The 27,963-nt window shown below is 42.2% G+C and overlaps 2 protein-coding genes across 5 annotated transcripts; both read right to left on the minus strand.

The window, feature by feature from the left end:
* Window positions 1-1,740: 1,740 nt before the first annotated feature.
* On the minus strand, window positions 1,741-7,628 carry plk2b (polo-like kinase 2b (Drosophila)). The gene is made up of 14 exons (XM_034117990.1): window positions 7,068-7,628; window positions 6,866-6,973; window positions 6,643-6,759; window positions 6,230-6,359; window positions 5,877-6,060; window positions 5,490-5,688; window positions 5,214-5,361; window positions 4,874-4,968; window positions 4,484-4,616; window positions 4,234-4,314; window positions 3,710-3,869; window positions 3,210-3,339; window positions 2,949-3,059; window positions 1,741-2,784 (listed from the first exon to the last, which is right to left on the minus strand). Exons 1-14 carry the CDS (start codon window positions 7,251-7,253, stop codon window positions 2,593-2,595), a joined length of 1,974 nt encoding a protein of 657 aa, XP_033973881.1. The 5' UTR covers window positions 7,254-7,628; the 3' UTR covers window positions 1,741-2,592.
* Window positions 7,629-7,867: 239 nt separating this feature from the next.
* Window positions 7,868-19,189, minus strand: si:dkey-190g11.3 (uncharacterized protein LOC567059 homolog). Of its 4 annotated transcripts, none has more exons than XM_034117995.1 (6): window positions 19,164-19,189; window positions 9,774-9,953; window positions 9,161-9,265; window positions 8,914-9,054; window positions 8,774-8,824; window positions 7,868-8,682 (listed from the first exon to the last, which is right to left on the minus strand). In XM_034117995.1, the coding sequence occupies exons 2-6, from the start codon at window positions 9,939-9,941 to the stop codon at window positions 8,494-8,496; spliced, it is 654 nt and encodes a 217-aa protein (XP_033973886.1). In that variant the 5' UTR covers window positions 9,942-9,953; window positions 19,164-19,189; the 3' UTR covers window positions 7,868-8,493. The 4 variants fall into 4 exon arrangements, with proteins under 4 accessions (XP_033973886.1, XP_033973882.1, XP_033973883.1 ...); XM_034117991.1 differs by lacking the exon at window positions 19,164-19,189 and adding an exon at window positions 13,616-13,854; XM_034117992.1 differs by lacking the exon at window positions 19,164-19,189 and adding an exon at window positions 13,579-13,854.
* Window positions 19,190-27,963: the final 8,774 nt, after the last annotated feature.

Raw genomic sequence — 27,963 nt, forward strand, 5'->3', positions numbered from 1 at the left:
CAAAGCATGTTTTTTTCTGGCAGAATGCGCCTACTATCACTTTTAAATGCCAAAACTGACTCACCCCTCTGCCGGAAGAGAACTTTACAATATGAGCTGAGGTATAAAGATCCACATTATCAGTCCAGCTTACTCTCCTTCCACAGCTAAGCCTGACCGCATGCTGCAAGACTTTTCCCACTGCCAACGTGACATGACCGAGGAGCACCAGCTTTGTGTGGGCGATACTGAAAACTAGCAGTTATAACATGACAGTGACACTAAGAACATGAAGTGCACTCTTTGCTTTCTGAACTCCACAGGGTTTTCTAATTACTTAATCTTGGTGTTATGTTCACAGATGGGACGAAAGTTCTCATGAGGCCAATAACGCTGATCAGCTAACATTTGCTGAGTAACAGAAGAGAGCTTTCCCTTACATAACCTCAGAGAAACTGTCACTTTTCATCTGGCTTGCTGGGAAAGAGGCAGCAGTCTGTTATTAATGTGTGTCATCCCATGGCATCCATTTGATGAAGTTGCTGCACTCCTTTTCAGATGTTAGGACCGTGTGTAAAAATACCCTCGAAGGACAGAAACACTGAGCTCTCATGTACAATACAACCTATTTCTGTCTAACTAAAGCATCCATTCCAGGGGCCATTACTGTCAACACACACACACCTGAGGTGTCGTCTTCTTGTAGGCTACTTCCTGTTCTGCTTCTGTCTGTGTGGGTATGTTTATGCATGAGACATTCATTATTGAACTCTGAAGAGCACAGATATTCTGAGTGAACATTCAATGGGATGACTCAAACATCCATGTTCAACTTCCATCATTATATAAACTAGAGAGGTGAAGAGGTGTTCAGCAGACTGCCGGAACAAATACTCCGTGTTCCACATTTGTCCAGTATTTGTTCCGGCAGCAGTGTAGCAGAGAAGCCAATCTGTTACAAAACACATGACTTACAATTATTGAACAAAGGACATAAGCAGGGAGAAGCTGTGCCAGATGTCTTTTTCGAAGCTCTCATTGATTTCCGACTCTAACCAATCTGGCCACTGGTGGATTGTTTCCATGGTTACAGTGAGTGAATGTGAACAGAATTCTAAGAATGAATGTATAGTCACTATGCCTCAAAAGCTATGATGTAATTATTGAAATAGTACAACAAAGTCTCTCACTTTATTAGTATGTCTGTCTTTCTAGCTGCATGTCACTATTTGGCTGTCTAGCTGATGCTCAGTGCCCTTGTTTGTATGCCAAGCAATGTGTGCCTTTGTGTGAGTCTGTGTGTGACGAGGTCAGCCAAATTGAATCCTCCATTTATCACTAGGGAGGAAGACTCTACACAAGATGAGGCCTTGAGCCAGAGAATATAACTTCACTGTCAACCTGCCCTCTATTATATCTCTCTCTCTCTTTGTGTCAATTTCCTGTTGCAGTTTAAAGATGAAATACTTTGATTTGGAAAAAGGTCACAGAAGTGAGTGTATATCATTCTCATTGAACTGTACACAACATGTTCTCAGGATGTACTCTTTACACGATGAACAAGGACACTGTTCCTTTTCAGGTTTGTATAACTGCATTAAAAGAAACATCAATACCAGGCATCAACAGATTTTGAGGGCAGACATGAAATGTAAAAGCAGTAAACATCTAACAACATCTCTGAGCTGACAGACAACATTGTGTTTCTGAAAATGTAAATGGCTGAAAACACTCAATTAAAAGGACAAGTACTCAGGAGTAGATTTTTTTTTTTAGAAAATGCTTTTTTATTATTAAATAAATAAATACTGCACTTTTTACACATAAGTTATTCAGGACATTTTCAACCACTGTGATAATGGCTTTTACGGGATCCTTAAGGACCCCTGGTACTGTTTTTCAAATGTTCTCTCCCCTTCCCTTCTCTCCCTCACATCAACCCTCAAAGCTCAATGTGCCGAGTCTACCCACCATTAAAGAGAATAAATCACAGTTTTTAAAGTTAATGTGATGATACACACATACCACTCGCACACACACTCACACATATAAACAGCATAACTCCGGAGCATCCACACACATTAACACATCGTTTGTCTGCACTGCTGAGGTGGCTGTGACATACACTGTACATTATTTACAATATTCCACAGTCTAGCCCTGGTGATATTCAGAGCATATTGTTATGTATTTTCTGTATAAAACAGCATCAATTAGATTATACACATTAAAGCTGGTACCAGCCCAGCATCTGTCTTTACTTCCCAAACATCCCTCTTTTTACCCAAATTGCTTGGGTTCACATTCGTACCAACATACTCGCTCCAACATGCTCAGTATTGTCTTTCTTCCAACTTTCAACATACAAGTCAGCCCTTTATCATTCACGGTCATTGTGCTACATTTCATTTCCAGTCAGCAGAGTCTGTCCATGGTATTTGTTCACCTCTGCTGAGTCATTCGAGGTGCAACAATGAAGGAATGTTAATTAACTTTTCACAAGTCTATCCTTAATCTTGTCCTTCCCACACAGATTCCTTCTGAAACATGGCTCCACTGCAGCACTGCAGCAGACAATGCGTATATCTGTGTGTGTAATGTCAAGCACACACATTAGCTGCATCTCTGCAGAAGCATGTTGAGGGAGTACACCATGCGTTCCCGCAGGTCGGGGGGGCATCCGGATGTCAGCAGGGAGCTGAGTTTGAAGGTTTTGGAGACACGGTCCTCGTTGATGTATGTCAGCATGTACTCATCGCTCTGGCAACACAGGATTATCTTGGTGTGGTCGTGGTAAAAGTTGATCTGTGGAAATAAGAAAAGTTTATGTTATTTTGAAAGTTATTGTTTTCTCATATGATTTGTAGTCTAACTATCCTTTTCTTTATCTGTGTAATGCAATGCTAAGATGTGCACCTCTATGCATACCTAATAACTGCTGTGTTTCCTGTGATAGTGCATGTGTTTACCTGGAAAGTGCCGTCGTTAAAAAGCATCATGAGGGCGCGGTCTGACTTGAGCCACTGCAGCAGGTAGAGTCTGGGCATGTGAGTATCTGCCACACTAACAAGGTCCCCGCCCTGAGAAAGCAAAAAAGGTACAGCAGGATTAGACAGGCTGCAACATGAAAGATGCCATAATGCTTCAGGGGACGGAAAGACAAAAGAGACATAATAGCAAGAGAGATAGATTACAGAAAGAAGAGTGGGAAAATAGAGATATTTACTTACATCCATGAGATTCTCCTCCATGTAGTGTGAAAAGTACTTGAGCACAGTCACTTGGCCCACAAAGTGTTCAGGTACCTCGCAAGTGGGGAAGACGGAGCGCTGTCCCAGCTCTGCATAGTAATGGATAGTCCTGAAGAGATGGACATAAGGAGGTGAAAAGAGTTATGCAACCACTCAGATAAACACTACAAAAAGAGAACAAACATACAACTAATTTTTCTGACATTCAAAATCTGTTGGTATTCTTGATAACAAATATTGCTTTTGCTTGAAAATGATGAAGTGCCAGGGTCTAGCAACATGTACTTATTGAAAAGGAGCCTGCAAATTCATATGACAAGGCAAGCTATCCTTGCAGTTTAGTACTTAAGTCAAACCACTAACAGGTTCTTCAAAGTATCTACTAGAGCATGCTTAAACAAGCCTTCTCCATTATATGTAGTGACTAATAACTGTGAAACTGAAGGTGGAGTGCTGTGAAAGCATAGAATGGTGCCTACTTTCTGTCTGGCAGGAGGCTCATGTGAGTGCCGTTGTTAAAGAGAACTCCCACGGTGTGGTCAGACAACTGGTAGCCAAAGCCGTACTTGTTGGAGTAGTCCACCCATTTAGTCACCCATTGAAGAGTGCAGCTGTTTGAGCCCTGGGGAATGTCATCGGCTAAAGGGTGAAAACACAGAGGAGGAGGATTACAATACAATAACAAAGGCCATTTGAAGAACTAAAGAAGCCTCTATAAATCCTTGCTTTTGTTAAAGCAACCAAGAGCTTATCAATGTATCAATATTTCCTTCACGGTCACACACAAACAATAATAAACTTGGAGGGAATGAGGGTGTGTTAACAAAATCATGGAGTCTATCTTTGAGATATAAAACAGTCCTTCAATCAACACATTTCTCTGTTAAGACATTTCAAGGTCAAATACAAATAATGAACTTTTGGTTTACAACAAAACCTTCCAGTGTGGAATAATTTGATTATTAACTACATGTATAGGCTTTGAATTGGCAAATAGACTCACCTTTAGGCATATTCTCCAGACATCCTCTCAACACGCTCGCAACAGTCTCAGCCACGCTCCCTGTCGTGCTGTCTTCCAGGCCTTAAAGAACAACAACAGGGGGCATTTAGCTAGACATCATTTCAGTGCAGTTCAAGAAACTACATTGCAATCTAGCTGTTGCATAAATGCACTCTATCATTGATGCACCTCCTGTGTGTAAAATAACAGAAATGTATCTGTGTCTGGGAAACAAGTCTGGAGAACTCACATTCGCTGCTGCTGCTGCAGCTCCCCAGACTTCCCCTGACAATCAGACGGATGGTATCACGCGTCGTCGGTGACTGGCTCTCCGTTGCCGGGCCAACGGGGTTTTCGGCAGATGGCAGAGGTAGACTTCCACTCTGAAGGTGAGAATCATTGACGCCACGGTTAAATACTGTACATTTGGATAATCTCTTCCTACTATGACTAAGCATTCCCCCACAGAAGCTTAAAAGGTTGAAAATAAATGCTGTTAGTTTGCTCTAAAATTGTGCTTGTTAGTTGTAATACAGCCTCGTAGTTACTCATTGGATTCTCGCAAACATGATATCTCAAGGGTTAGCATCACCTGTGTGATGTTTTAATATCCTGAACTGTGTTTTGAATGATCTCTTACCTCAGAAATATTTTTGCTCTGCTGTTGGCTGATAACACTTCTCTCCAGGTCGTGCTGCAGTTTGTAGATCTCCTCTTCCTCTTTTGTCAACTTATCTATCAAAAGGTAATGAAGCACAGAACATATCAGAATAAGACCTTTTAACCAGTGGCTAAACAAACATGAGAGCAGTTTATGTACATTTCATACATTTAAATGTGAAATGTGCTTGCAATTGTTTAATAAACTAACAGTGCCTCTTGCCGCAACCACAACTGTGCTGCATGAACGATAAATAACTGCTGTGACATGTGGTGTTTGAAATGGTACATGAGAGCTCAGTGTTTTATATAATACTCACTCAGAGTCTCGTAGTATTTGACCTTGTCCCTCTTGCCCCCAAAGAGCGCTGCGGCAGCTTTCTTGAAAAAGCTCTTGGCTGGACTAGAGACGTGGAAATCTGGTGCTGAATGGCAGCAGCTAGCAGGCAGACGCTCTGGACTGAAGCCCTGTGCAGAAGAAAAGTGGGTCAGTGTGCGGCGGGTGGGAAAAGGGTCACTGTTATACTCCTACACAGTGACATTTAGTGAGACAGACAGTGAGGACAATAGACAGACAGGCAATCATGGGTTCTAACCTGTGTGAAGAAGTCGTGCCTCATAATGTGGTCCAGGTTTGGCCGATCCTCTGGGATCTTGGCTAGCAGGCTGGTGATGAGCTGCTTAGCCTGTGGCGACAGGGAAGAGGGTAGAGAATAACGCGCCTCTCTGATACACCTGTACGTCTCCTTCAGGTTGGTGGTTTCAAAAGGTGGCCTGCCCAACAGCATGGTGTACCTGGAGAAGGATGGAGGGGAAAAGTGAGCGGATATAGGCAAAAGAGGAAATGACAATCTCATAAAATATGATGCCAATGTGTCTCTTCAAGCTGATTATCCAGTATTTGACTGATATTTAACTATATTTTACATCGTTACAAAACATATTTTCGAACTAAATGGTGTAAGTATAGTTGGCCTACTCACATAACACAGCCCAGGGCCCAGATGTCTGATTCACAGCCGTGGCCCTGCTTGTTGAGCACCTCAGGGGACAGGTAGTTTGGAGTTCCACAGATCGTCTTCCTCCTGTTCCCCGCTGGCTCCAACTTGGCAGCCAGACCAAAGTCCCCGACCTTCAGCTCCATCGACTCACTCACAAAGAAGTTACCTGTAGGGAAGAAAGGGAATGATATGATGAGCATTTGATATTCAAGCCAGGATCAAAGGATAAATACTGCACTGATCCTCTGATGTATTGAGTACAGAATGCATCTTTACAATTGTGCATAAAGTGTCTCAGCAATGCAGTGTGTCACTGCTTCAGTCAAATTCCTTACCAAGTTTAAGGTCTCTGTGAAGGATCTCTTGTTCATGCAGGTATTTCAGTCCAGATACTATCTGTCTGAGATAATAACGCACCTCGGGCTCAGTTAGCACTTTGCGAGCCTTCAGGATGTGGGCTAATGACTGCAAAAAGACAAAAATATAGAGAAGATAATTAGTTTCCTGTAGTTTAATTATCTATAAAAACACAGTTTCCTCTAACCAAAACTTTTACATTGTGGTTTTCTTTTATTCTCATTCTGTGAATCATAACAATAAATAACACAGTATAGGTCTTTTATAGTAGGGGCAGACTGAGTGCTGCTTCATTGACTTTAGGTGCAATGCAGGTGTTATCAAAATGTGAAGCACGGCTGCTGCAAGAACAAATAACAATGGTAAGAGTTTTTAGTACCAACTAACTTACTTTTCTACTGCAGTATTCCAACAGGATGTAGATGTTCTCCTTGTCCTCGAAATGATGATAAAAGTGCACAATGTGTTTGTGGTGCAGAACTCGGTGCAGCTCAATTTCCCTGTCAATCTGGCAGGGGAGAAACATAATGGTTACGAATTGAACTAGAGGCATGTCTGTGATATCTGCTGTCCAGGCGCACCAGTGCACGCCGGGACCAGAGCCGCGCGCTTACCTTCTCTCGTTGGTGAGGTTTGGAGACGCGCGAATGCGGGATGATTTTGGCTGCATAAACTTTGCTGGTGGAGAGGTCAGTCATCTCGTAGCATTTAGCAAACCCACCCTGGAAAGAATAAAAACACTTACGTTAACATGCTGTGTCTTCGGCTTAAGTTGTAAATCCATTAAGAAATTACTAGAGATGAAACTTGCGCTACCTTTCCCAAAACTTTCCCACGGCAGTAGCACTTCCCCGTGGCAGGGTCAGTGATGATCCTGGCCATCTCCGAGGGCGCACTGTGCTCATCCAACTTCTTTCTGCGAGGCTCGCTCGACCTTTGCGTGGCTTCACACATACTGCTGCTGTTTGTCTGTTGGGGACCGGTGTTTTTCTGTACTTCCATTTGAGGTGGTTAGTCGTCCCGCACTCAGAATGCAGCCCGGAGCTCGTCTCTGAGGTTTTATAGTCTGGCACCCTCCCCACCCAGCCCCTCTGTCTGCCGCCCTCTCTCTGACGTCACAGTGTGAAATCAGAGCATGAGGTCTGCCTGACATCGATTGCCTTGCATGGGTGTTGATGATGGCAGAGACATGAAATCAAAGGGATTAAACATCCGGTGGATTCTGTTATTTCATATTTTATACGGATTCATATTATTATTTGCAACACCAGCCTCGCAACAACAATGTCATGTTCGTTAGTTTCAATATATAATATCATAATATCATAATATATAATCGTAATTTGGGCAGGTGAATGGTCCTTTTATATTTGTGTGCATAATATAATTCAATGTGTTGGAAGTCTGATGCATTTTATCGATAGCATATCCAGAGGATACCACTATCTGTATTCCATTCAGGCTCACCTCATTCTGTGTTTTGGCACCAAACTCAGTCTGGAGCACTAGCACCCTCAGGTGGACATGTTGGATAATATTAAGAAGCTGGAGTAAAGGTTACAAACCTGCTCAGCCTTTAAATCTCTGTTCACCAAAGACTATACTGCAATACAATGCAACACTGACATCTGATACTTTATTGGATTGTTAAGTGCAGAGATTCCCTTTCTTTCAGACAGGTCAGGAGATACAGATACTGTTTCTAGTCCGTGCACAACATACAAAGGTATTTGTGCCTAACCTTCAGTGGCTGTGAGAACCATGGAGTAAATCTCAGAATGGCATTAAGCTGGAGGCCTAGGTGTTCATTCCATAAATAAACACAAGCACAACATATGAATCTAGCTACAATCCCACGAGAGCAAAGTGGGACAAATAGAATAACATACATACCTCACTTACCTGAAACATGCTACTGAGTATGTCATGATGTGGAAGTTAAACTATTTGCAAATGAATCGCTCTTAGAAAGAGCGCAATAGCATATGTTGTAAATAGTGTTGCACAAATGTATTTATAACACGATTGTCAGCAAGACTACAAAGGCTAAGTCTGTTGTGGATATGCACTGGTTTATGAAATACAGCAGCAGATTTTGACAATAATGTCAAAATCATCCTGACATTTTGTCAAGTCAGAGTCCCTCTCATCCTCTCCATCACACCTGATCAGTGCTCGTAACTGACAGAAACTGTATCTCCAAATGATGTGCTAGAAGAGAAAATAACCCAAAGACTGTGAATTAATACTCCACAATTTTGGGTCCTTTTCTCAGGTGTGAACGCACAGTGCTTATGTCATAAGCAAAAGTCTCATCAAGATCAGAGCCAACAGACTGTCGCAGTGGCCAGTTGGGGAAAGGAAAACGAGCGGCGATGACACACGCATCATCAGGAAGCTCTTTCAACAGCTTCTCACCCAGCACCTCCATCTGTAAACCAATCAAAAGCTTTATATGCTATATGATCTATACATATTAAGAAAAGGAAAATACATAATACTTCACAAGGAGGAATACTCACCAAACCTGGCGAAAGGAAAGCTGTCACATTGTTGTACGAAGACATATCAGTCTGTGAAAGAAACATTTAGCAGATTAGTCATTTACCAACTTTGATCAGGTAGGTTTGAGAAAAGCAATACTTTTTTGTTTAGACCTTACTTTCCAAAAGTCTTTTTTAACAAAGGTTGCCTGGCTGGAGGGCACTCCTCTAAAGTGGGCCTTGCTCCTGGAATAGGCCACTAAAATGGAGTTAATCTCAAACCCTGTGCATCGGAAGCCAGCAGAAGAGGCTGCAAACACCTAGAAAACCACATCAAAACACTTTAATCAGGAATTTAAGATTTTAAGTTGAGTTTTTGGCCACATATAAATTGATTATTTTCTGAAACAACATCAGCTCGCTTACCAGTCTTCCATCTCCTGATCCCAAATCTGCTAAGCGTCCTGTTCGTCCCTCAAGCAGCTGCATAATGTTCATCGTCTGCCCTTTACTGGAGGGCAAATAAGGAACCTGGACCAGAGCACCCACACTTAGTTAATCAATACAAGTCTCAATACAAGTCTCAGTAATAATGCACTATCTAGGTGACACATCTGCAGGGCTGCTTCTAATCTCTAGCTGTGATTAAACTGGGTTTAATATCTGATAATGTAATATTTCCCTTTTAGATTTGAGATTACTCAGGCATGCAAACATTAATATGGCTTTTTTTTAAATGTTAAAATGTCAAATCAAATTCAGATTTTCCATGCATCAAAAAATGCAGTCTAAATAACATTCGGATCATCTTTCCGTTTTTGTTCATGTTTATCGACAACTAAACAACTGCTTGATCCATTACGTTACAACAATGGACAAAATGCAGTTCAGATAAAGTAGTTATAAGTAACGTAGAAGATGGTTCAGCTCTCTCTTGGGTTCACAAAAACATGCACCATTTGTTATGTGAAAGGGTAGAAGAAAGGCAAAGCAAGCAGGTAGCAAACAGGTAAACACAGAATAAGTAAATCTCAAGCACCAATAGGTTCAATGGGATTTTGCGTGATCCAGGCATACAAAACATTCTCCAGACTCCATACAGGCCAGTGAGCAGAGCCCCTGTACAGGCCGACAGGACGGGGTGGGGTCTGCTGGTAGAACACACCCTGCCAGGGTCTTGCAGAATCATGTCAATGGAGTCCTCCATTACAAACGGTCACTAATACAGGTTAAAAATAAAGTAAATGAATTAGATTACTGAAACCTGTAATCACTTTATCAAACATAAGGTGATTAAAACATTAAACATAAAGAAAATAATCCTCTATGATCAATCCCATATTCTGTTCCCTCAGTATGGGCTGTTACTATCAGGTAGACAGTAAAGAGTTGAGTGGTGCAAAATGAATGGGTTCAAGAACTCCTTTGAGTTTGTATCAATTGGAATATTAAATAGTAGCCTAAAATAAGCAGAGGGTACAGACGCATTGGTGGGGTACAAAAAAACAAACTGACTGATGCCTAGGTGAGTATTTTTAACAGCTGCGACAGCAGAGCTGGTATTGTTTTCAGTTTGTGTAAATGTGTGTGTCATAATGTTGCTGGAGACACTTACTGTAGCAGGAACCACCACAGAAGTGGTTTGAGTACTCTGCCAGGAATTTATATTTCTGTCTCTGTGGAGAGTTATTTTTTGTAACAAAATGCAGTCTCGGAACTTTGAACATAAAAGGGATATTTGTTTGATTTTTGTGAGAATTGAGTTGACTAATCAGAGAATAGAAGGGGATTTCAGAAAGGGGACCATTAAGCAGAATAGCTAGCCACATTCATGAACAATGACAACAGTCAAATTCTGAGCAGCATGGTTGACATTGGTGCAGAACAATTTGTTACAAGCAGTCTTTATGTTATCTAAAAATGACATAGCCAAAAATATGAACTCACTAGTTATCAGTCGCCATGTAGCTTTGAAGAATATATGTCATCACTACGCTTTTATAAAAAAGAAATAGTGGGTATAAATTAATGTGACCAAATAATCCATTATGTAAAAACTGTTTAAACAAGACCTTATGTATTCCTTTTATGATAAAGATAAAGGTGGGATCTCAAACCATTTATTCTAAAAAAAGACTATGTTAAGATTAAAACAGTGCAAGGTTGCTAAGGAGGATTACATAAACAACAGTCTACCTGTGTGAATAGATATAGCCTAGCTCACTTCAGAGGCCTGTACTACGAAGCTGGATTTTCGCTTAGCCGGCTAACTTCAGGGAAATCTCGGGCTTTCCGGTCCTACGACGCTGGTTCTCTTTTTAGCAGGCTAGATTTCCATGGTAACTTATGCTGAGCGGCAAACCTGCTCCGGAGCAGGTTAGGTGGCAGGCTAAGAGATCAACTCAGTGAAAGCACCGCCTGCTGACCAATCAGAGCTCCGTGTGCGGAGTTTAAAATTCATATTACAGGATAGAGGAAATACAGAAAAACTGCCGTTGCAGGAAAGACGGCCGGCCAAAATCAACTGACTGTGTGAACGTGAAAATTAATAGAATATCCCCTCCCATCTTCAGAGCAATCTGACTATTATAATATTAGCGTTAAGAAAGCTTACTTAAATATCTGCCACGACATAAGTAACCGGATCAGAGTAACATTAAGTACAGTCCGCGGCACTGTGAGTGCAGACGTCGATGTGTCCCATTATCATTCATATCATATCACATCATAATGTATCATATATTTCCTTATTTGAGTCAGCTTCTTGAGCCGTATCTGGCCGTGCAACACTCTAGAGATGGGCGAGTCCTGATTCATCCGGATCATTAACCCGGATCCTAGAAATGAGCTGGTCATGACGAGTCTCCCCTCTCCATTAACCCGAGTCCTTGAGTCCCACACTTGGTGTGACGTACAAATTAAAACTATAAATTGCGTCACTCGCTACTCTCTTTATAACATGTAAAATCACATTACAACGTACCCCAAGTCCATCTACCTACCCTTTAGCAAGTATACAGTCACAGGATAGCTGCCAGAAGTGATCGTTTGGCTCAGGGGAGGGGACGCGGATCAGTGAAACTTCCTGCAGACTCGTGGGGACTCAGAGGAGCCGACGGCTCCAACAGCAGACTCGCAGATTCGCAGATTCGCAAATCCTGACTCGCTGCAACACACAGCGGATCAGACTCGTGCGGACTCGGAGCCGTAACCGTATAGCAGCAGATCCAGAGATCCAGCAGACTCGTCGTCATGCACGAGTCCACAGCAGACTCGGATTCGCAAATCCTGACTCACTGTGTGTGCAACACACAGCAGAGCAGACTCGTGCGGACTCGGAGCCGTATATAGCAGCAGATCCAGAGATCCAGCAGACTCGTCCTCATGCACGAGTCAACAGCAGACTCAGATTTGCCAAATCGCAAAATAACCCTTTTTTTTGTGATCAACATTTTTTATTAAAGCAAAATACACTGTGTAGCGGAGGTTAATATAACGTCAGTTTAATAGATAGATAGTACTTTATTGATCCCAAATTGGGAAATTGTTGTTGTTACAGCAGCATAAGGCATTTTACAATAAAACAAAACTACAAAATATACAAGAATAGAAATAAAAATAAAATAAAATATAAAATATACATGTCGAAATAGAAAATATACATGCAGATATTATATATATATACAAATATATATATATATATATATTCAAAATATATGGAATAATAATATGCTCGTGAAATGCAACAACTTTTCGGTTTCACCAATAGGATTTCTACGGTCTTGGTCATGCTGACTCATATGACTCAAATGACTCGTATGATCCGGATCTCTTCAATGACTGACTCAGAAGACCCTGAGTCCGTAAAATGATCCGGATTTGCCATCTCTACAACACTCACAGTGTCACATACTGTATGCAGAAGTATTATTTTAAGCAACACATTAAGTTGATGAAACACTCGAGTCAAATTCTCCTAATTAAAGTCAGATCCACTCGTGTCTTGGACGGGGCAGTGATTTCATAAACCTGTTAATGTACGCATTCAAACACTTTTTCTTTTACCAGCTGTATTCACCTTGCAGGTGCAGCTATGTGGCTTTTATCCTGGATAAAGTGTTTAAGTCATGGATGTTTAAAGTTTAACTTCTTCATATTTGACTAATATTAAAGTTCAGTTTTCATTCAGGAAGTATGACGCTGCGCTGTCAGTACGCTTGTCCGTGTTTGAGATTGGTCGAATGCTCCAAATACCACCCCTTTCATGTGAACGCGCACCTAACTAGATAGGACACGGCTGGCTTGAGCGATCCACTTGATAACCAGCGTCGTAGTACAGTTTAGCCAGAGCGCATATGTTTTGGATTGGGCCAACCGGCTAACTCAAACATATCCAGGTTAGGTTGAACCAGCTTCGTAGTACAGGCCTCTGGTCAGGTCAGTTTGGCTTATATGGCAACAGTACAACAGAAGACATACATATCACCAGAGCACCATGTCTCACAGCAGATGGTGCCACTGAGGCCTTCTCGTGTAGCAGCCTTCTAGAAAAGTGTGTTTACCACGTAGGTCATGTACTGAAACTGTCTGAAGGACGGCTTTGTAGCCGATATCAATTACTCGCATTCCCGGAAAGGTAAGCTAAGGAGCTCCGCTACATTGGCCATCGAGTTAGTACAAAGCTATACGTTTTAAACACACCAACAGATTTGTAAGATTTCAGATTTTTGTCAACATCGGTGCAAATATGCCAAAGTAAACCACCAGATGCAAAATATACACTATTGACGAGCATTTTACACACATATGTACAGCTTTGAAACATTTTAGAAGTTATAACTCACTATCTCAATGTGAGGAAGACATGGTGCTACAGCCTACCTGATCCGCCTCTCTATGCGCTGCTATGAGGTGTGATTTGTGCCAAAGAGCGAACTCACTGAACAGACAATCGTGTCAGTCGTCGTCTACCATGCCGTGAACTATGCCGTGAGAGAAGTAACGTGACACTCTCGTCGCCACCCCTCTCGTCTGAGAAGCTACGTGACGTCTGCGTCTGAAGTTACTTTACTTAGTTATCACCAAATAACCCAGTAATGTTACAGCTACGTTGCTGTTCAAGCTAGACTCTATTTCAATATAGTTTTGGTATTAAAATAATGTTACACCTCTTGTATGCCCTGAATGCAAAAAACAACCACAGACAAGAATATATATTTTTAATTATCAAAATTATAACAAAGGCTGAAAAAACAGGAGAAGCCTGTCTTCCCTTGGTCTCCAGGAGAAAACTGTATATCACCAAGTTTTCATATAGTTTTGTGTGTGAAATAGATCGCTGCAGTGAACACGACTTTATGTATTTGTTTATGGTTTATTTGATTCGGAGGGATGCAGTATACGGGTCATTCCAGAATTGGAGGACAATTTAGACACCAACATTTTTGAAAAATGAACCTTTAATTTTATTATTTTTTGTTATGTATTTAGGAAAAACAGATAATAAACCATCAAAAAAAGTGATTTGCCCAGCTAAGGCATCAAATGTATATTTTCCAATGAAGAATTAACCCTGTTACTCTAATTATAGTAACAGGGTTGCAAGTAACAGGGTTGAAAATCAATGCTAATTTTAGCTTTTACCTCAGGAATTAATGCTAGCTGCACAATGTAATGCTATTGTCAAGGAATGGACACACTTAGATATTTAACTAAAGAAAGATACATTTGAAATTAATTTGTTTTAGTCTCATAATTTGAGTAACAGGGTTGCGTTTGTATGAGTGCCACACTCCTTCAAGAGTGACAAGATTGGAAATATATTACAAATAAAAGAGAGGACTTAGTTTTGGTCTACCCATGGTAGTAGCACATGGCTTGCTGATGTCCTTTCCACTGTGTCATGCGACAAACAGTTTTTTCACTTCCTCTGCCAAGCTAAAAAGGTTTCGGTAACAGGGTTGCGCGCATGTTGAGGGACACACCTTCTGTGCAAAATTACTGTTATTTAAAATGTGTTTATGATTTAACAAATTGATTTTACCATTACAAGACACATATATCAATAGAATAATACCAAAAAAGTAAATAAAAACCCTATTTTAAATGTTATATTTGACATGCAAGTTGGTCACCAAGAAGCTGGGACAAGAGAAAAGGGCAATTTTAGGGGGTGTTCGAGAGCTATTTGATATTTTAAATAATATTTTGAAACCACTTTTTCTACAACTTTATATGCATCTTGTCTCAATACAAGTATATTTAACACAACAAGTGCATGTCTTAGCTTTTTGGGCATGGATTATTAGATTTTTTTATATGGGGTACATGAAATGTCCTCCAATTCTGGAATGAGAAGTTCAGAGAAGAGGCAACCCCTATATATTGTTTATTTTATTTCATTTCAGCACCATGGCAGAGGCAAATATAGAGTTAATGTGTGGAGATTATAATGTCCCGTTTACTAAAATATGTATTGTTTTATGATGTTTAGTTGACAAAATAGTCACTGTGCTACATTTTGCTGCACTCAAGCATACTTCTGAAGAAAAGAGTTGTGTCCCCCTTTGGCCACAAGGGGGAGTATATATATTTTGTATAGATGTTGCAACTATACAGAGCTTTGGCAATACTATATGTAACTGAGGTCATGCTAATAAAGCTATTGAATTGAATATACCTTTAAGTGAGCTGTCAGGAGGAAACAAAGGTTCGCCAACACATTGTACTCTACTGCTGAGAAAGGCTGTACAAAGACGTGAAACGATGTGCTGCAATGTCTGTATATTTTTGAAGAATGCCAAGTAAAGGAAGAAAGTAATAACTCGCACTGAGTCTTAATACATTACTTTATTTCTATTATATAACACTATCCAATGATTTATTATGTTTGTGTTACACACACCATTAACCTATACAGTGGCGTTTTTATATGTACAAAAGTGGTGGGGCACAAAAAACTTAGATGTCTATATATAAGCTTCTGCAGTGACGTGCAGTGAGGTTCATGGCTGGTGAGGCACTGGCACTGACTCTTCAGGTTTACAAATATTATATTTTGACCTAAACCAAAATATAATATTATTTTCAAAAGCTTTTTTTGTCTGATGCTTCGATTAATTTTAAACAGACAGTTCAACAAAAGGATACCCAAAAAATGTCATTTTATCATTTAAATATTGAATTGTTCTCTCTTAGTAAGATCCCATTTTCAATAAAATGGCGGTCTTACCTTGACTTGAAGATGAAGTCCATTTGCCTATCCTTCTGGACAAACATTTCTATTACTTTTTTGTAAAAGTCCTCCTTATGTTCTTGTAGTTTCAAAAGTCTATCATAAATCTAATCCATAGATTTATGATAAAAAAATTATATAAGTAGGGTAGACATGTGGATGTTATCCGGCTAATCAAAACGTGCATTTATCTAACAGGTACGTTTCCCACAGATCTTATTTCGAGCTATTTTCTAAAATCCTCTGGAGAAATCTCATTGCTTTTTTGTGCTTACTTCCTGGTTTTAGGACGCGCCACTGCAGCTCTCTCGTCTCCTCTTCACACAGCACACTTTTCGCGGCACACCTACTTACAGCCAATCAGCTCTGAATGATTTGAGATGACGTATGGTGGGGATGGTAGCTCCATGCCCCTCTGGTCATTATTTTTTTGCCACACACATTTCATTACAAAATACTCTGAGCATGCGCAGTGAAGTTTTTACAGTCACCGTTGACTTCACAGCGAGAGGAAGGGGCATAATCAGGTTTTGTCCCACATGGCTCTAAACAGCTCAATAGGCACACACTGTGACTGTAGACACACTAATTAGAAGAACACAGACTAAAACAGCAATGTACAGACGAATCAGATGATTAAACATGATCTTAAAATATATTTTATATATATTTTTTTTTTTTTTTTGCATTTTTGTAATCATTATTTGTAATACTTTCTGCTGACACTAGGTGGGGCTGTGCCCCACCTGCCCCTAATGACCAGTCGCCACTGAACCTATACAACAATAGGGAGCCCTGGCTCAAGGACGGACAAAACAAGGACACCACACATGATTATTTTCCAATTACAGTATATTTATTTAAAGAGAGTAACTTAATTGTGATATCAGTTAATCAGTAATGTGTGTAGTGTACGGGTGTGTGATGTGTCAGCAGGGCCGGACTGGGACCATAGGTCAGGCCGGGAATTCTACACCCAGCCAGGCCACTACCAGTTTTGTTTGGGGGCGTTTTGCTGGATGTCCATGTATCGTCAATATTTACAACGTTGCTGCCCGTAGTGATAGCCCTACAGTTTGAATCTACTACTTAAATAGAAACATATGGACATAGGATATTGTTAAAAAAAAGGTGTGCATATGTATTTGGGAACCTTTCCATGTGAACATGTTTTATTTGGGGGTGGACCTCAAATGGATTAAACTCTGATCAATAACTATAGTAACTTATTGAGAGAACATGAACATAGCTTGCTTATACTGTTGTCATTACATTTCCTTTGGTTTGTTCAGTGTTTTCATAGACATAGCCTATTGAAACAGTTTCCTCTGCACCTGCCAGTTCTGTCCACTGAGCTCTGTCTGCATCTCTCCCTCAGGGCCATCACCATCAGCATCATCTGATAGTGGAACTGAATAAGGAGAATATGTAATCATTACATTAACAACTATTTATGAAATAACATTATTCAAGAACATACATTATGCAACACTTATTTTATCACTTAGTTGACCCTGTATTTGCATGGCCTAATACCATAATGATTGTCTCCCCTTTAGACAACATAACCATCTCAAGTTATTCACTCACAGAGTGAGGGGTTTGTAGCCCCACAGTTAGCTGCAGTCTAACGGTTATATTACATATATTTGCCTTGAGTAACATTAAGGACATGTTTGGGTTTTGTGTAGCCTTATAGTCTCCAGTCACACAGGGCCTGCCACTAACTTAGCATTGGACTGAGAAACAGTTTTGTTGACAGTCGATGTGCACATCAGGCTACAATATAGAAAGAAATGTGGCTCATAATGTTCGCTCACTTACTTTCTGCTTCGTCATTCTATACCATACGGGGGTTCTGAATAAATCAGTGATTTTAGCACATTTCGCTGCCTTTTTTTGCAGGATGGGGGTCCATCCTTCCACAATAATTAACCTTACCGTCAGTTTCAGTCGGTCCAGTCCACACTAATGTAAACAGCAGCGCGCTGGTCTCGTGAGAAACGGAGAGTGGAACAACCAATCACATCTTCATTATTCTCCTGAAATTTAAATGTGCCCATTCGCCAGTCTGACACATAGACTGTATATATAAAGGTCTGGTCTGACAGGTGCGTGGTTCTCACTGCGCTTCATACCGGTGCAACTTTGAACACCTTCAATATATGCCACATTAATGGATTTGGCCTGCAGTCACCGCATCTGGGCTGAATTAAACACGTATTATTTTAGTCCTGTGTGTTTATTAGAGGCCATGTCAGCAGGCCACATCACATCATGCCAGCGTTGCGTTCACAAGACATACAAGCCACAAACTGGCAATCGAAACATGCTACAACCTGAGGGACAGTGAATGAGACACACAGACACAGACACACCCACACACACCTTGAGGGAGGGAGAGACAGCTGATCGCAGTGCAGCGATCAGCTGTTCTCGAGCAGAGAGAGAGAGAGAGACAGCTGCTAGACACAACTCTTATTAATCCCCGTACCGGACAATTGTTATTTGTTCCAAATCGGAACCGGATTTCGGTTCCCGATCCTCATCACATCCCCAGCCACAGCCGTGGTCTTAACCGGTCTTGACATAACATCTCGAGTCCTATATGTCCGATACAGAGACAATACGAAACCAAATGCAGTCGATTCCGAGACCAATACCGTTAAAAAGTGGTCTGGAGACCGGTCTCGAGTACAACACCAGCAAATATTCTCATACTAATGATTATTAATTATTATTCCCCTCTCTTCTGATACCAATACTGTGCCGATGAGAAAGTGTACCTGTTACACTCTCCAAACTACTGTAGGAGCGGAATCATTCGAAAAATATAATATAGGATAATGCTATACAATGCTAACGGAGGTGAGACGTACGTTATTCACGCGCTTATCCACACGCTTATGTACACGCTTATGTACACGTACGTTATCAACACGCGTATCTAAGATAGCACTTTCAAAGCTACGCCGCCGCCACGTGAGCGCGTACTTTGAGCGCACCTATGATACGTCGCCGTGACGTCTGACGTCTGACAACGTCGTGACGTCGCCTGTATCGTACGTCAACCCATTCAAAATTGATGGAGGCGTTGGCGCACGTTGACACGTCAGTTCTCCGCTCAGTGAGCTTAGTTATCTGCTCTTTGGCACAAATCACACCTCATAGGTTTGTGCCAAAGAGCGAACTCACTGAGCAGACAATCGTGTCGATCGTCGCCTATCATGCCGTGAACTATGCCGCGAGAGAAGTAACGTGACACTCTCGTCGCCACCCCTCTCGTCTGAGAAGCTACGTGACGTCTGCGTCTGAAGTTACTTTACTTTGGTAGTTATCACCAAATAACCCAGTAATGTTACAGCTACTTAGTTGCTGTTCAAGCTAGACTCTATTTCAATATAGTTTTGGTATTAAAATAATGTTACACCTCTTGTATGTTGTTACGTGCCGTAGTGTGTGTGTGGGTGTGTGTGTGTGTCTTTCTCTCTCTCCCTCTGATTCTCCAGGTGCAGCCTGATTGTCTCCAGGTGCAGCCTCTCTCCCAGGTGCTCCCAATCCTCAATCAGGGCCTCCATATAGGACCTGAGGAAGGCTGCAGTCGCTCTCCCTTTCTCCTCTGGCTGCATGGGTGCAGCACGTCGTCTTGGGTCTCTGTGTGGGACCTGGTTGTCCATTATTGTTGGATTAAATCTCATGTGTGAACAAAGAGATCAGTTTCCTCTCTTTTTTCTCGTGCTGGTCGTTCTGTGTTTTGTTACTCCCCTTCGTACCCCTAGATTTTGGAGGGAACGTAACAAATGGGGGCTCGTCCGATCTTTGAGACAAAGAGTGAGTATCTGTTTGTGGTTTAGCGTTGATATTGTGTTTGGTAGCATTGGCTGTGAAGTCTCTTGCTGTTTAAAAGCTTCCTCAGTTTAGATAGGGGAGTGTCTAGCTGGGCTGAATCAGTCTTTCCTTCAGGCACTCATTTTTTATTTTGCCTTTTTTATTTTCGGGGTAATCCTGGGTGGGGATTTATTCCCTGTTGGGGGCAGGCGTTTCAGGGTTTCGGCCGCTGATGTTTGCCTTTAAAGTCGCCTCGAGCCCGGCACGCTCCAGAAGATAGTTAGGTAAGTTTGGTAGGCAGGATCTGGGGAAGTTTGTTAAAAAAAAAAAAAAAAAAAAATTTGTATCTGTAGCAGCAGAGTCTCCTGGTGGAGGCCGCGTTGGTGTTACTCCAGGTGTTCAGAGTGCTACGGAACAGGCAAAACTTTTCAACATGCCTCAGTTGGACTCGTTTTCGGCAGGGTCCTCACCTACGGGGTCTAAATTAGATGCCAGGGTAAAAGTGCGTATGGCTCGTCTACAGTGGGAGAAGGAGGAGCGTGATGGGGATTTTCAGCTCAGGAGGGAGCTGGAGATCAGGAAGTCGGAGGCAGACACTGATGTCAGGAGGGAGCTGGAGATCAAGAAGTTGGAGGCAGACACTGATGTCCGGAGGGAGCTGGAGATCAGGAAAGTGGAGGCAGACACTGCTGTCCGGATGCGTCAGTTAGAGCTTCAGGCAGCTGGGGGGGGGTGATTCTGCCGTTACATCTTCTGGTCCTGCTGTCTCCTTCGACGCGAGTAGGCATATTTCTTTGGTCCCTGTGTTTCGTGAATCAGAAGTGGAAATCTATTTTGGTGCATTTGAGCGCATTGCTGCTGCTCTGCGCTGGCCAGAAGACGTGTGGGCTATTCTTTTACAGTGCAAGCTAGTCGGCAAGGCTCAAGAGGCTTGCTCTTCTCTTTCTGTCGAGGATAGTTTAGTGTATGAGAATGTTAAAGGTGTAATTCTCAGGGCATATGAGCTTGTGCCTGAGGCCTACAGGCAGCGGTTTCGCGGCCTGAAGAAAACTTCTGGCCAAACTTACGTGGACTTCGCGAGGGAGAAGAAAGTCCTCTTTGACAGGTGGTGTAGAGCTTGTAAAGCTGACGACATTACTTCAGTGTGTGAGCTAATGATGTTAGAGGAGTTTAAAAACTGTGTACCTGAGCGTACGGTAGTCTACCTGAATGAGCAGAAAGTAACTACACTTCAGCAGGCTGCCACTCTGGCAGACGAGTTTGCACTGATACACAAGAGCGGTTTTTTTCAGCGTGACCCTCCTCAGCGAGACACTTATCGTAGAGCTCCTGACAATTACGTTCCCTGTGCCAGTGTTCCAGTGTTAGATCCCAGGCTAAACAGAGCTTGTTTTTTTTGTCATGACCCAGGTCATGTGATAGCAGACTGTGCAGGTTGGAAGCGAGAGCAGACAGCGGCTGGCAAGCACCCAGAAGGGGTGGGATTGGTTACAGCAGTGTGTCATAGTGGACGGGCCACTGTTAACAAAGGGCCTGATGAGTGTTTGAAACCGTTCATCTCTACTGCTTTTGTCTCTCTGTCAGGAAAAGTGGAGGACCAGCGGCAGGTCACGGTGTTACGAGACAGTGGTGGCTCACAGTCGTTCATTCTTGCCAGTGTCCTGCCCTTGAGTGCTGAGTCTGCCTGTGATGCAAGTGCGGTGGTAAGAGGTATTGGGATGGGTTGTGTGCCTGCACCTCTTCACAAGATCCAGGTACAGTCTAAACTGGCTACTGGTTTCTTTCCAGTTGCTGTGCTGCCCAAGTTTCCTGTCGACGGAGTGGATTTCATAATGGGTAACGATATAGCCGGGGGTAAAGTGTATCCTACTGCTGAGGTTGTAGACGTTTCAGTCCCTGGTGCTGCAGGTGGTGACCTAGCTCAGACTCATCCGAAGGTGTTTGCAGGTTGTGTTTTGACCAGAACTCGAGGTCCCAAGAGATTATGTTTCTTTTGTCTTGATCCTGGTCATCTAGTGGCAGGGTGTGTAGCTTGGAAGCAGCAGGTGGCAGCTTCCAAGCAGTCTACGGAAAAGTCAAAAGACCAGCACCCAGACTACAATATCGTCATCAAGCACAAGAGGGGAGCAGATAAGGTGGTGGCCGATGTACTGTACTGTGGGTGAGATCACGATTACAATGGGTCACGATTCATGTCCAATAGTCTGAGTGTTTTTGGTAACTGTGGCCAAACACTTGTTTGGTTTTATGGGGGGGTGTTACGTGCCGTAGTGTGTGTGTGTGTGTGTCTTTCTCTCTCTCCCTCTGATTCTCCAGGTGCAGCCTGATTGTCTCCAGGTGCAGCCTCTCTCCCAGGTGCTCCCAATCCCCAATCAGGGCCTCCATATAGGACCTGAGGAAGGCTGCAGTCGCTCTCCCTTTCTCCTCTGGCTGCATGGGTGCAGCACGTCGTCTTGGGTCTCTGTGTGGGACCTGGTTGTCCATTTATTGTTGGATTAAATCTCATGTGTGAACAAAGAGATCAGTTTCCTCTCTTTTTTCTCGTGCTGGTCGTTCTGTGTTTTGTTACTCCCCTTCGTACCCCTAGATTTTGGAGGGAACGTAACATATGCCCTGAATGCAAAAACAACCACAGACAAGAATATATATTTTTAATTATCAAAATGATAACAAAGGCTGATAAAAAAAAAAGGAGAAGCTTGTCTACCCTTGGTCTCCAGGAGAAAACGCCACTGTATATCACCAAGTTTTCATATAGTTTTGTGTGTAAAATAGATCGATGCAGTGAACACGACTTTATGTATTTGTTTATGGTTTATTTGATTTGGAGTGATGCAGTATACATAGAAGTTCAGAGAAGAGGCAACCCCTATATATTGTTTTATTTCATTTCATTTTGGCACCATGGCAGAGGCAAATATAGAGTTAATGTGCGGAGATTATAATGTCCCGTTTACTAAAATATGTATTGTTTTTTTATGTTTAGTTGACAAAATAGTCACTGTGCTACATTTTGCTGCACTCAAGCATACATCTGAAGACAAGAGTTGTGTCCCCCTTTAGCCACAAGGGGGAGTATATATATATTGTGTGTGTGTGTGTGTGTGTGTGTATGTGTATATATATTGTATAGATGTTGCAACTATACAGAGCTTTGGCAATACTATATGTAACTGAGGTCATGCTAATAAAGCTATTGAATTGAATATACCTTTAAGTGAGCTGTCAGGAGGAAACAAAGGTTCGCCAACACATTGCACTCTAACGTACCGTCTCCACAGCAGCGTTAAAAAAATCTTGGAGGTGGGCGTATCTGAGGCTTGGGGATTTTTTTGCGATCAACCAATCACATGAATCTCCCGCCCGCGACATACGAAGCCAAAAAGCCCGAAGTAAACTGGATATAAACTCCCCAAAACAGGCGAAAACATACCACTGTCTCTGCCACCTGGCTCCTCCGGTTTATATCCCGGTAGGTCTGGGGCCTCATTTATAAAGGGATATACGCTCAAAAAATGGCGTACGCCAGTTTCTACGCAATGTTTGCGATTTATAAAATACTAACTTGACGGGAAAATGTGCTGTCCTCCACGCAAACTCTAACCCATGCGTACGCACTAAGCACACAAACGGGAGAGACGAGAAACTGCGACACCGTTGGCAGAAGGAAGAATGGAGAGAAATATGTGGAAATAATACCATAAATAAAATGTTACCTCATTTATCAAATATGAAGAATTCATTTTCAAACATTGATTAAAGCCAATCTTAAAATGATTAAACAAACGCCTGTTTGAGACTCCTCAGTGCACACAAAAACATAACTTGGAGAAATAAATAAATACGGGTATGCTATTTAAAACCACCTCGAATATGTTGTGTTAATGTTATGAAATGTTTTCTCATAAATGATGCGGTAAGCAGGAGGACAGAATTACGTCTAAACTGACGCCGTTTTGCATTTCTATAGGTTGTAGATACGAGCATGGTTTTATATACTATCACGTTTAATCGTGTTTTATGCCGTTTGCCAAGACTTGATAAGTCGCTCGTAAAACACAGGAGGTATGGAAACTAAGAACACCATATGTGGTAAATTGTACAGCTAATATAACACAATCCATTAGTTGTATTTCCTTTAACTGGTGGATTATGTATATATAGTTGCTGATCGAAAGCTGGAACACAAACCACCATGACTCCACTCCGGAGGGATTCCCCGATCATTTCTTACAGTTTCTCATCAAGGGGGTGTCTCCTGTCCCCGGGACAAACACACTGCCTGAGGAAGGTTATGTGTATTTGTTTTGTCATTAACTTTTTTCGGACCACTTATTTATTTATTTTGGTGACGATCCGACCTCCATGCTGCTACTCTGGTTCAAACTGCATCCACCAAACAATATGATTTATCTCGACCTCCCCACAATAACCAAAATCTGACACGGTGTGAGATGTCTTTTTTAGCTGTTCTATCGTAATTTCCTGCGATCTTCTTCATGCAGTCAGTCAAAATGAATGAATGAATGGGCGTTTCTTTGACTATGTATAGGCAAATATGGGCGTTACGAGTCGATTGTGATTTATCAAGGGAAACAGGCGTAGGGAGTGCCGTACGCACTTCCCTCGCCGGTACGCAACGTTTTGTGAATCGGAAAATGGCGGAAAATGTATGTACCTATTTTTGTGCTTTGTACTACGTAAGCAACCTTCCTACGTCAATCCTACGCAAGGCGTTATAAATGAGGCCCCTGGTCATAAAGCACCGGGTGATTGATTCGCTACCGCTAATTTCTCCTCCATTTTTTGGAATATGAGGAAATGACCTGCGGTATGTCTCTCCCAGCATACACGCCGTTTGATTGGCTAGAGCTTGAACTGCCAGATTTGCGTACACGGGATTTGATTGGCTGCGGCTTCCACCTCGGCTTCAAAAGTTGAACATTGTTCAACTTTGAATCTTGAAAATCCTGAGAATCTCCGCTCGCCTGCCCACAATGCATTTCGGCGAAAAGTGAGGGAAAGTGACGTCACCCCATTCAAAGTGAATGGGTAGAAGCGTTTCAAGATTTTTTAACGCTGCTGTGGAGACGGCCCGTAATGCTGAGAAAGGCTGTACAAAGACGTGAAACGATGTGCTGCAATGTCTGTATATTTTTGAAGAATGCCAAGTAAAGGAAGAAAGTAATAACTCGCACTGAGTCTTAATACATTACTTTATTTCTATTATATAGAAACACTATCCAATGATTTATTATGTTTGTGTTACACACACACCATTACTGAATTCATTCTAAAACCAAGAATAACCTACATACAACAATAGGGAGCCCTGGCTCAAGGACGGACAAAACAAGGACACCACACATGATTATTTTCCAATTACAGTATATTTATTTAAAGAGAGTAACTCAATTGTGATATCAGTTAATCAGTAATGTGTGTAGTGTGATGTGTCAGCAGGGCCGGACTGGGACCATAGGTCAGGCCGGGAATTATACACCCAGCCAGGCCACTACCAGTTTTGTTTGGGGGCGTTTTGCTGGATGTCCATGTATCGTCAATATTTACAACGTTGCTGCCCTTAGTGATAGCCCTACAGTTTGAATCTACTACTTAAATAGAAACATATGGACATAGGATATTGTTAAAAAAAAGGTGTGCATATGTATTTGGGAACCTTTCAATGTGAACATGTTTTATTTGGGGGTGGACCTCAAATGGATTAAACTCTGATCAATAACTATAGTAACTTATTGAGAGAACATGAACATAGCTTGCTTATACTGTTGTCATTACATTTCCTTTGGTTTGTTCAGTGTTTTCATAGACATAGCCTATTGAAACAGTTTCCTCTGTACCTGCCAGTTCTGTCCACTGAGCTCTGTCTGCATCTCTCCCTCAGGGTCATCACCATCAGCATCATCTGATAGTGGAACTGAATCATTACATTAACAACTATTTATGAAATAACATTATTCAAGAACATACATTATGCAACACTTATTTTATCACTTAGTTGACCCTGTATTTGCATGGCCTAATACCATAATGATTGTCTCCCCTTTAGACAACATAACCATCTCAAGTTATTCACTCACAGTATGAGGGGTTTGTAGCCCCACAGTTAGCTGCAGTCTAACGGTTATATTACATATATTTGCCTTGAGTAACATTAAGGACATGTTTGGGTTTTGTGTAGCCTTATAGTCTCCAGTCACACAGGGCCTGCCACTAACTTAGCATTGGACTGAGAAACTGTTTTGTTGACAGTCGATGTGCACATCAGGCTACAATTATATAGAAAGAAATGTGGCTCATAATGTTCGCTCACTTACTTTCTGCTTCGTCATTCTATACCATAGGGGGTTCTGAATAAATCAGTGATTTTAGCACATTTCGCTGCCTTTTTTTGCAGGATGGGGGTCCATCCTTCCACAATAATTAACCTTGCCGTCAGTTTCAGTCGGTCCAGTCCACACTAATGTAAACAGCAGCGCACTGGTCTCGTGAGAAACGGAGAGTGGAACAACCAATCACATCTTCATTATTCTCCTGACGCATAGACTGTATATATAAAGGTCTGGTCTGACAGGTGCGTGGTTCTCACTGCGCTTCATACCGGTGCAACTTTGAACACCTTCAATATATGCCGCATTCATTGATTTGGCCTGCAGTCACTGCATCTGGGCTGAATTAAACACGTATTATTTTAGTCCTGTGTGTTTATTAGAGGCCATGTCAGCAGGCCACATCACATCATGCCAGCGTTGCGTTCACAAGACATACAAGCCACAAACTGGCAATCGAAACATGCTACAACCTGAGGGACAGTGAATGAGACACACAGACACACCCACACACACCTTGAGGGAGGGAGGGACAGCTGATTGCCGACAGCTGATCGCCGACAGCTGATCGCCGTGCAGCGATCAGCTGTTCCCGAGCAGAGAAAGAGAGAGAGAGCTGCTAGACACAACTCTTATTAATCCCCGTACCGGACAATTGTTATTTGTTCCAAATCGGAACCGGATTTCGGTTCCCGACCCTCATCACATCCCCAGCCACAGCCATGGTCTTAACCGGTCTTGACATACAATCTCGAGTCCTATAGGTCCGATACAGAGACAATACGAAACCAAATGCAGTCGATTCCGAGACCAATACCGTTAAAAAGTGGTCTGGAGACCGGTCTCGAGTACAACACCAGCAAATATTCTCATACTAATGATTATTAATTATTATTCCCCTCTCTTCTGATACCAATACTGTGCCGATGAGAAAGTGTAGGCTACCTGTAACACTCTCCAAACTAGGAGCGGAATCATTCGAAAAATATAATATAGGATAATGCTATACAATACTAACGGAGGCGACACGTACGTTATTCACGCGCTTATCCACACGTACGTTATTCACGCGCATATCCACACGTACGTTATCAACACGCATATCTAAGATAGCACTTTCAAAGCTACGCCGCCGCCACGTGAGCGCGTACTTTGAGCGCATACTTTGAGCGCACCAATGATACGTCGCCGTTACGTCTGACGTCTGACAACGTCGTGACGTCGCCTGTATCGTACGTCAACCCATTCAAAATTGATGGAGGCGTTGGCGCACGTTGACACGTCAGTTCTCCGCTCAGTGAGCTTAGTTATCTGTTCTTTGGCACAAATCACACCTCATACACTCAACCGCCTGCCTGCAAATACGCACGCACGCACGCACGCACGCACACACACACACACACACACACACACACACACACACACACACACACACACACACACACACACACACACACACACACACACACACACACAGGGCTGTCAACACTATCCCGCCCCATATCCTCATATGAGATACTTATACATTGCTTGTATACGCATATTGGTCCTCGCATTCTTATGACAATGGTACTGTTTTGCATTTGCACCTTTTTTAATTAATTATGCATTTCAAAGGAATTTTTGTCGTTTAAACCTGGAGAGGGCCGATGTGATTATAATTACAAACATGCTGCTTTTTTCACTTCCAACGCGGCCTCATCCTGCACTTGCTCCCATTGAAAGGCTCACAATAATAATATTCATCAGCACTCAGGCCTCTTATTTGTTCAGCCGCTTGTTCTCTGAAGAGGAGCTGCATGGGGGGGGGGGGGGGA

The sequence above is a fragment of the Trematomus bernacchii genome, unplaced genomic scaffold, assembly GCF_902827165.1.
Source record: "Trematomus bernacchii unplaced genomic scaffold, fTreBer1.1, whole genome shotgun sequence".
NCBI lineage: Eukaryota > Metazoa > Chordata > Actinopteri > Perciformes > Nototheniidae > Trematomus > Trematomus bernacchii.

Excerpts from the sequence above, each read along its gene's own strand:
- plk2b (XM_034117990.1), bottom strand. The coding sequence starts at position 7,253 with ATGGAAGTACAGAAAAACACCGGTCCCCAACAGACAAACAGCAGCAGT. Across the intron at positions 6,360-6,642 it reads TGGAATACTGCAGTAGAAAA|TCATTAGCCCACATCCTGAA; the intron begins GTAAGTTAGTTG and ends GTCTTTTTGCAG. Across the intron at positions 3,870-4,233 it reads TCTGGAGAATATGCCTAAAG|CCGATGACATTCCCCAGGGC; the intron begins GTGAGTCTATTT and ends TTCACCCTTTAG.
- si:dkey-190g11.3 (XM_034117995.1), bottom strand. The coding sequence starts at position 9,941 with ATGGAGGACTCCATTGACATGATTCTGCAAGACCCTGGCAGGGTGTGT. Across the intron at positions 9,266-9,773 it reads AAATCCCATTGAACCTATTG|GTTCCTTATTTGCCCTCCAG; the intron begins GTGCTTGAGATT and ends GCTCTGGTCCAG. Across the intron at positions 8,683-8,773 it reads CTTTCCTTTCGCCAGGTTTG|ATGGAGGTGCTGGGTGAGAA; the intron begins GTGAGTATTCCT and ends ATTGGTTTACAG.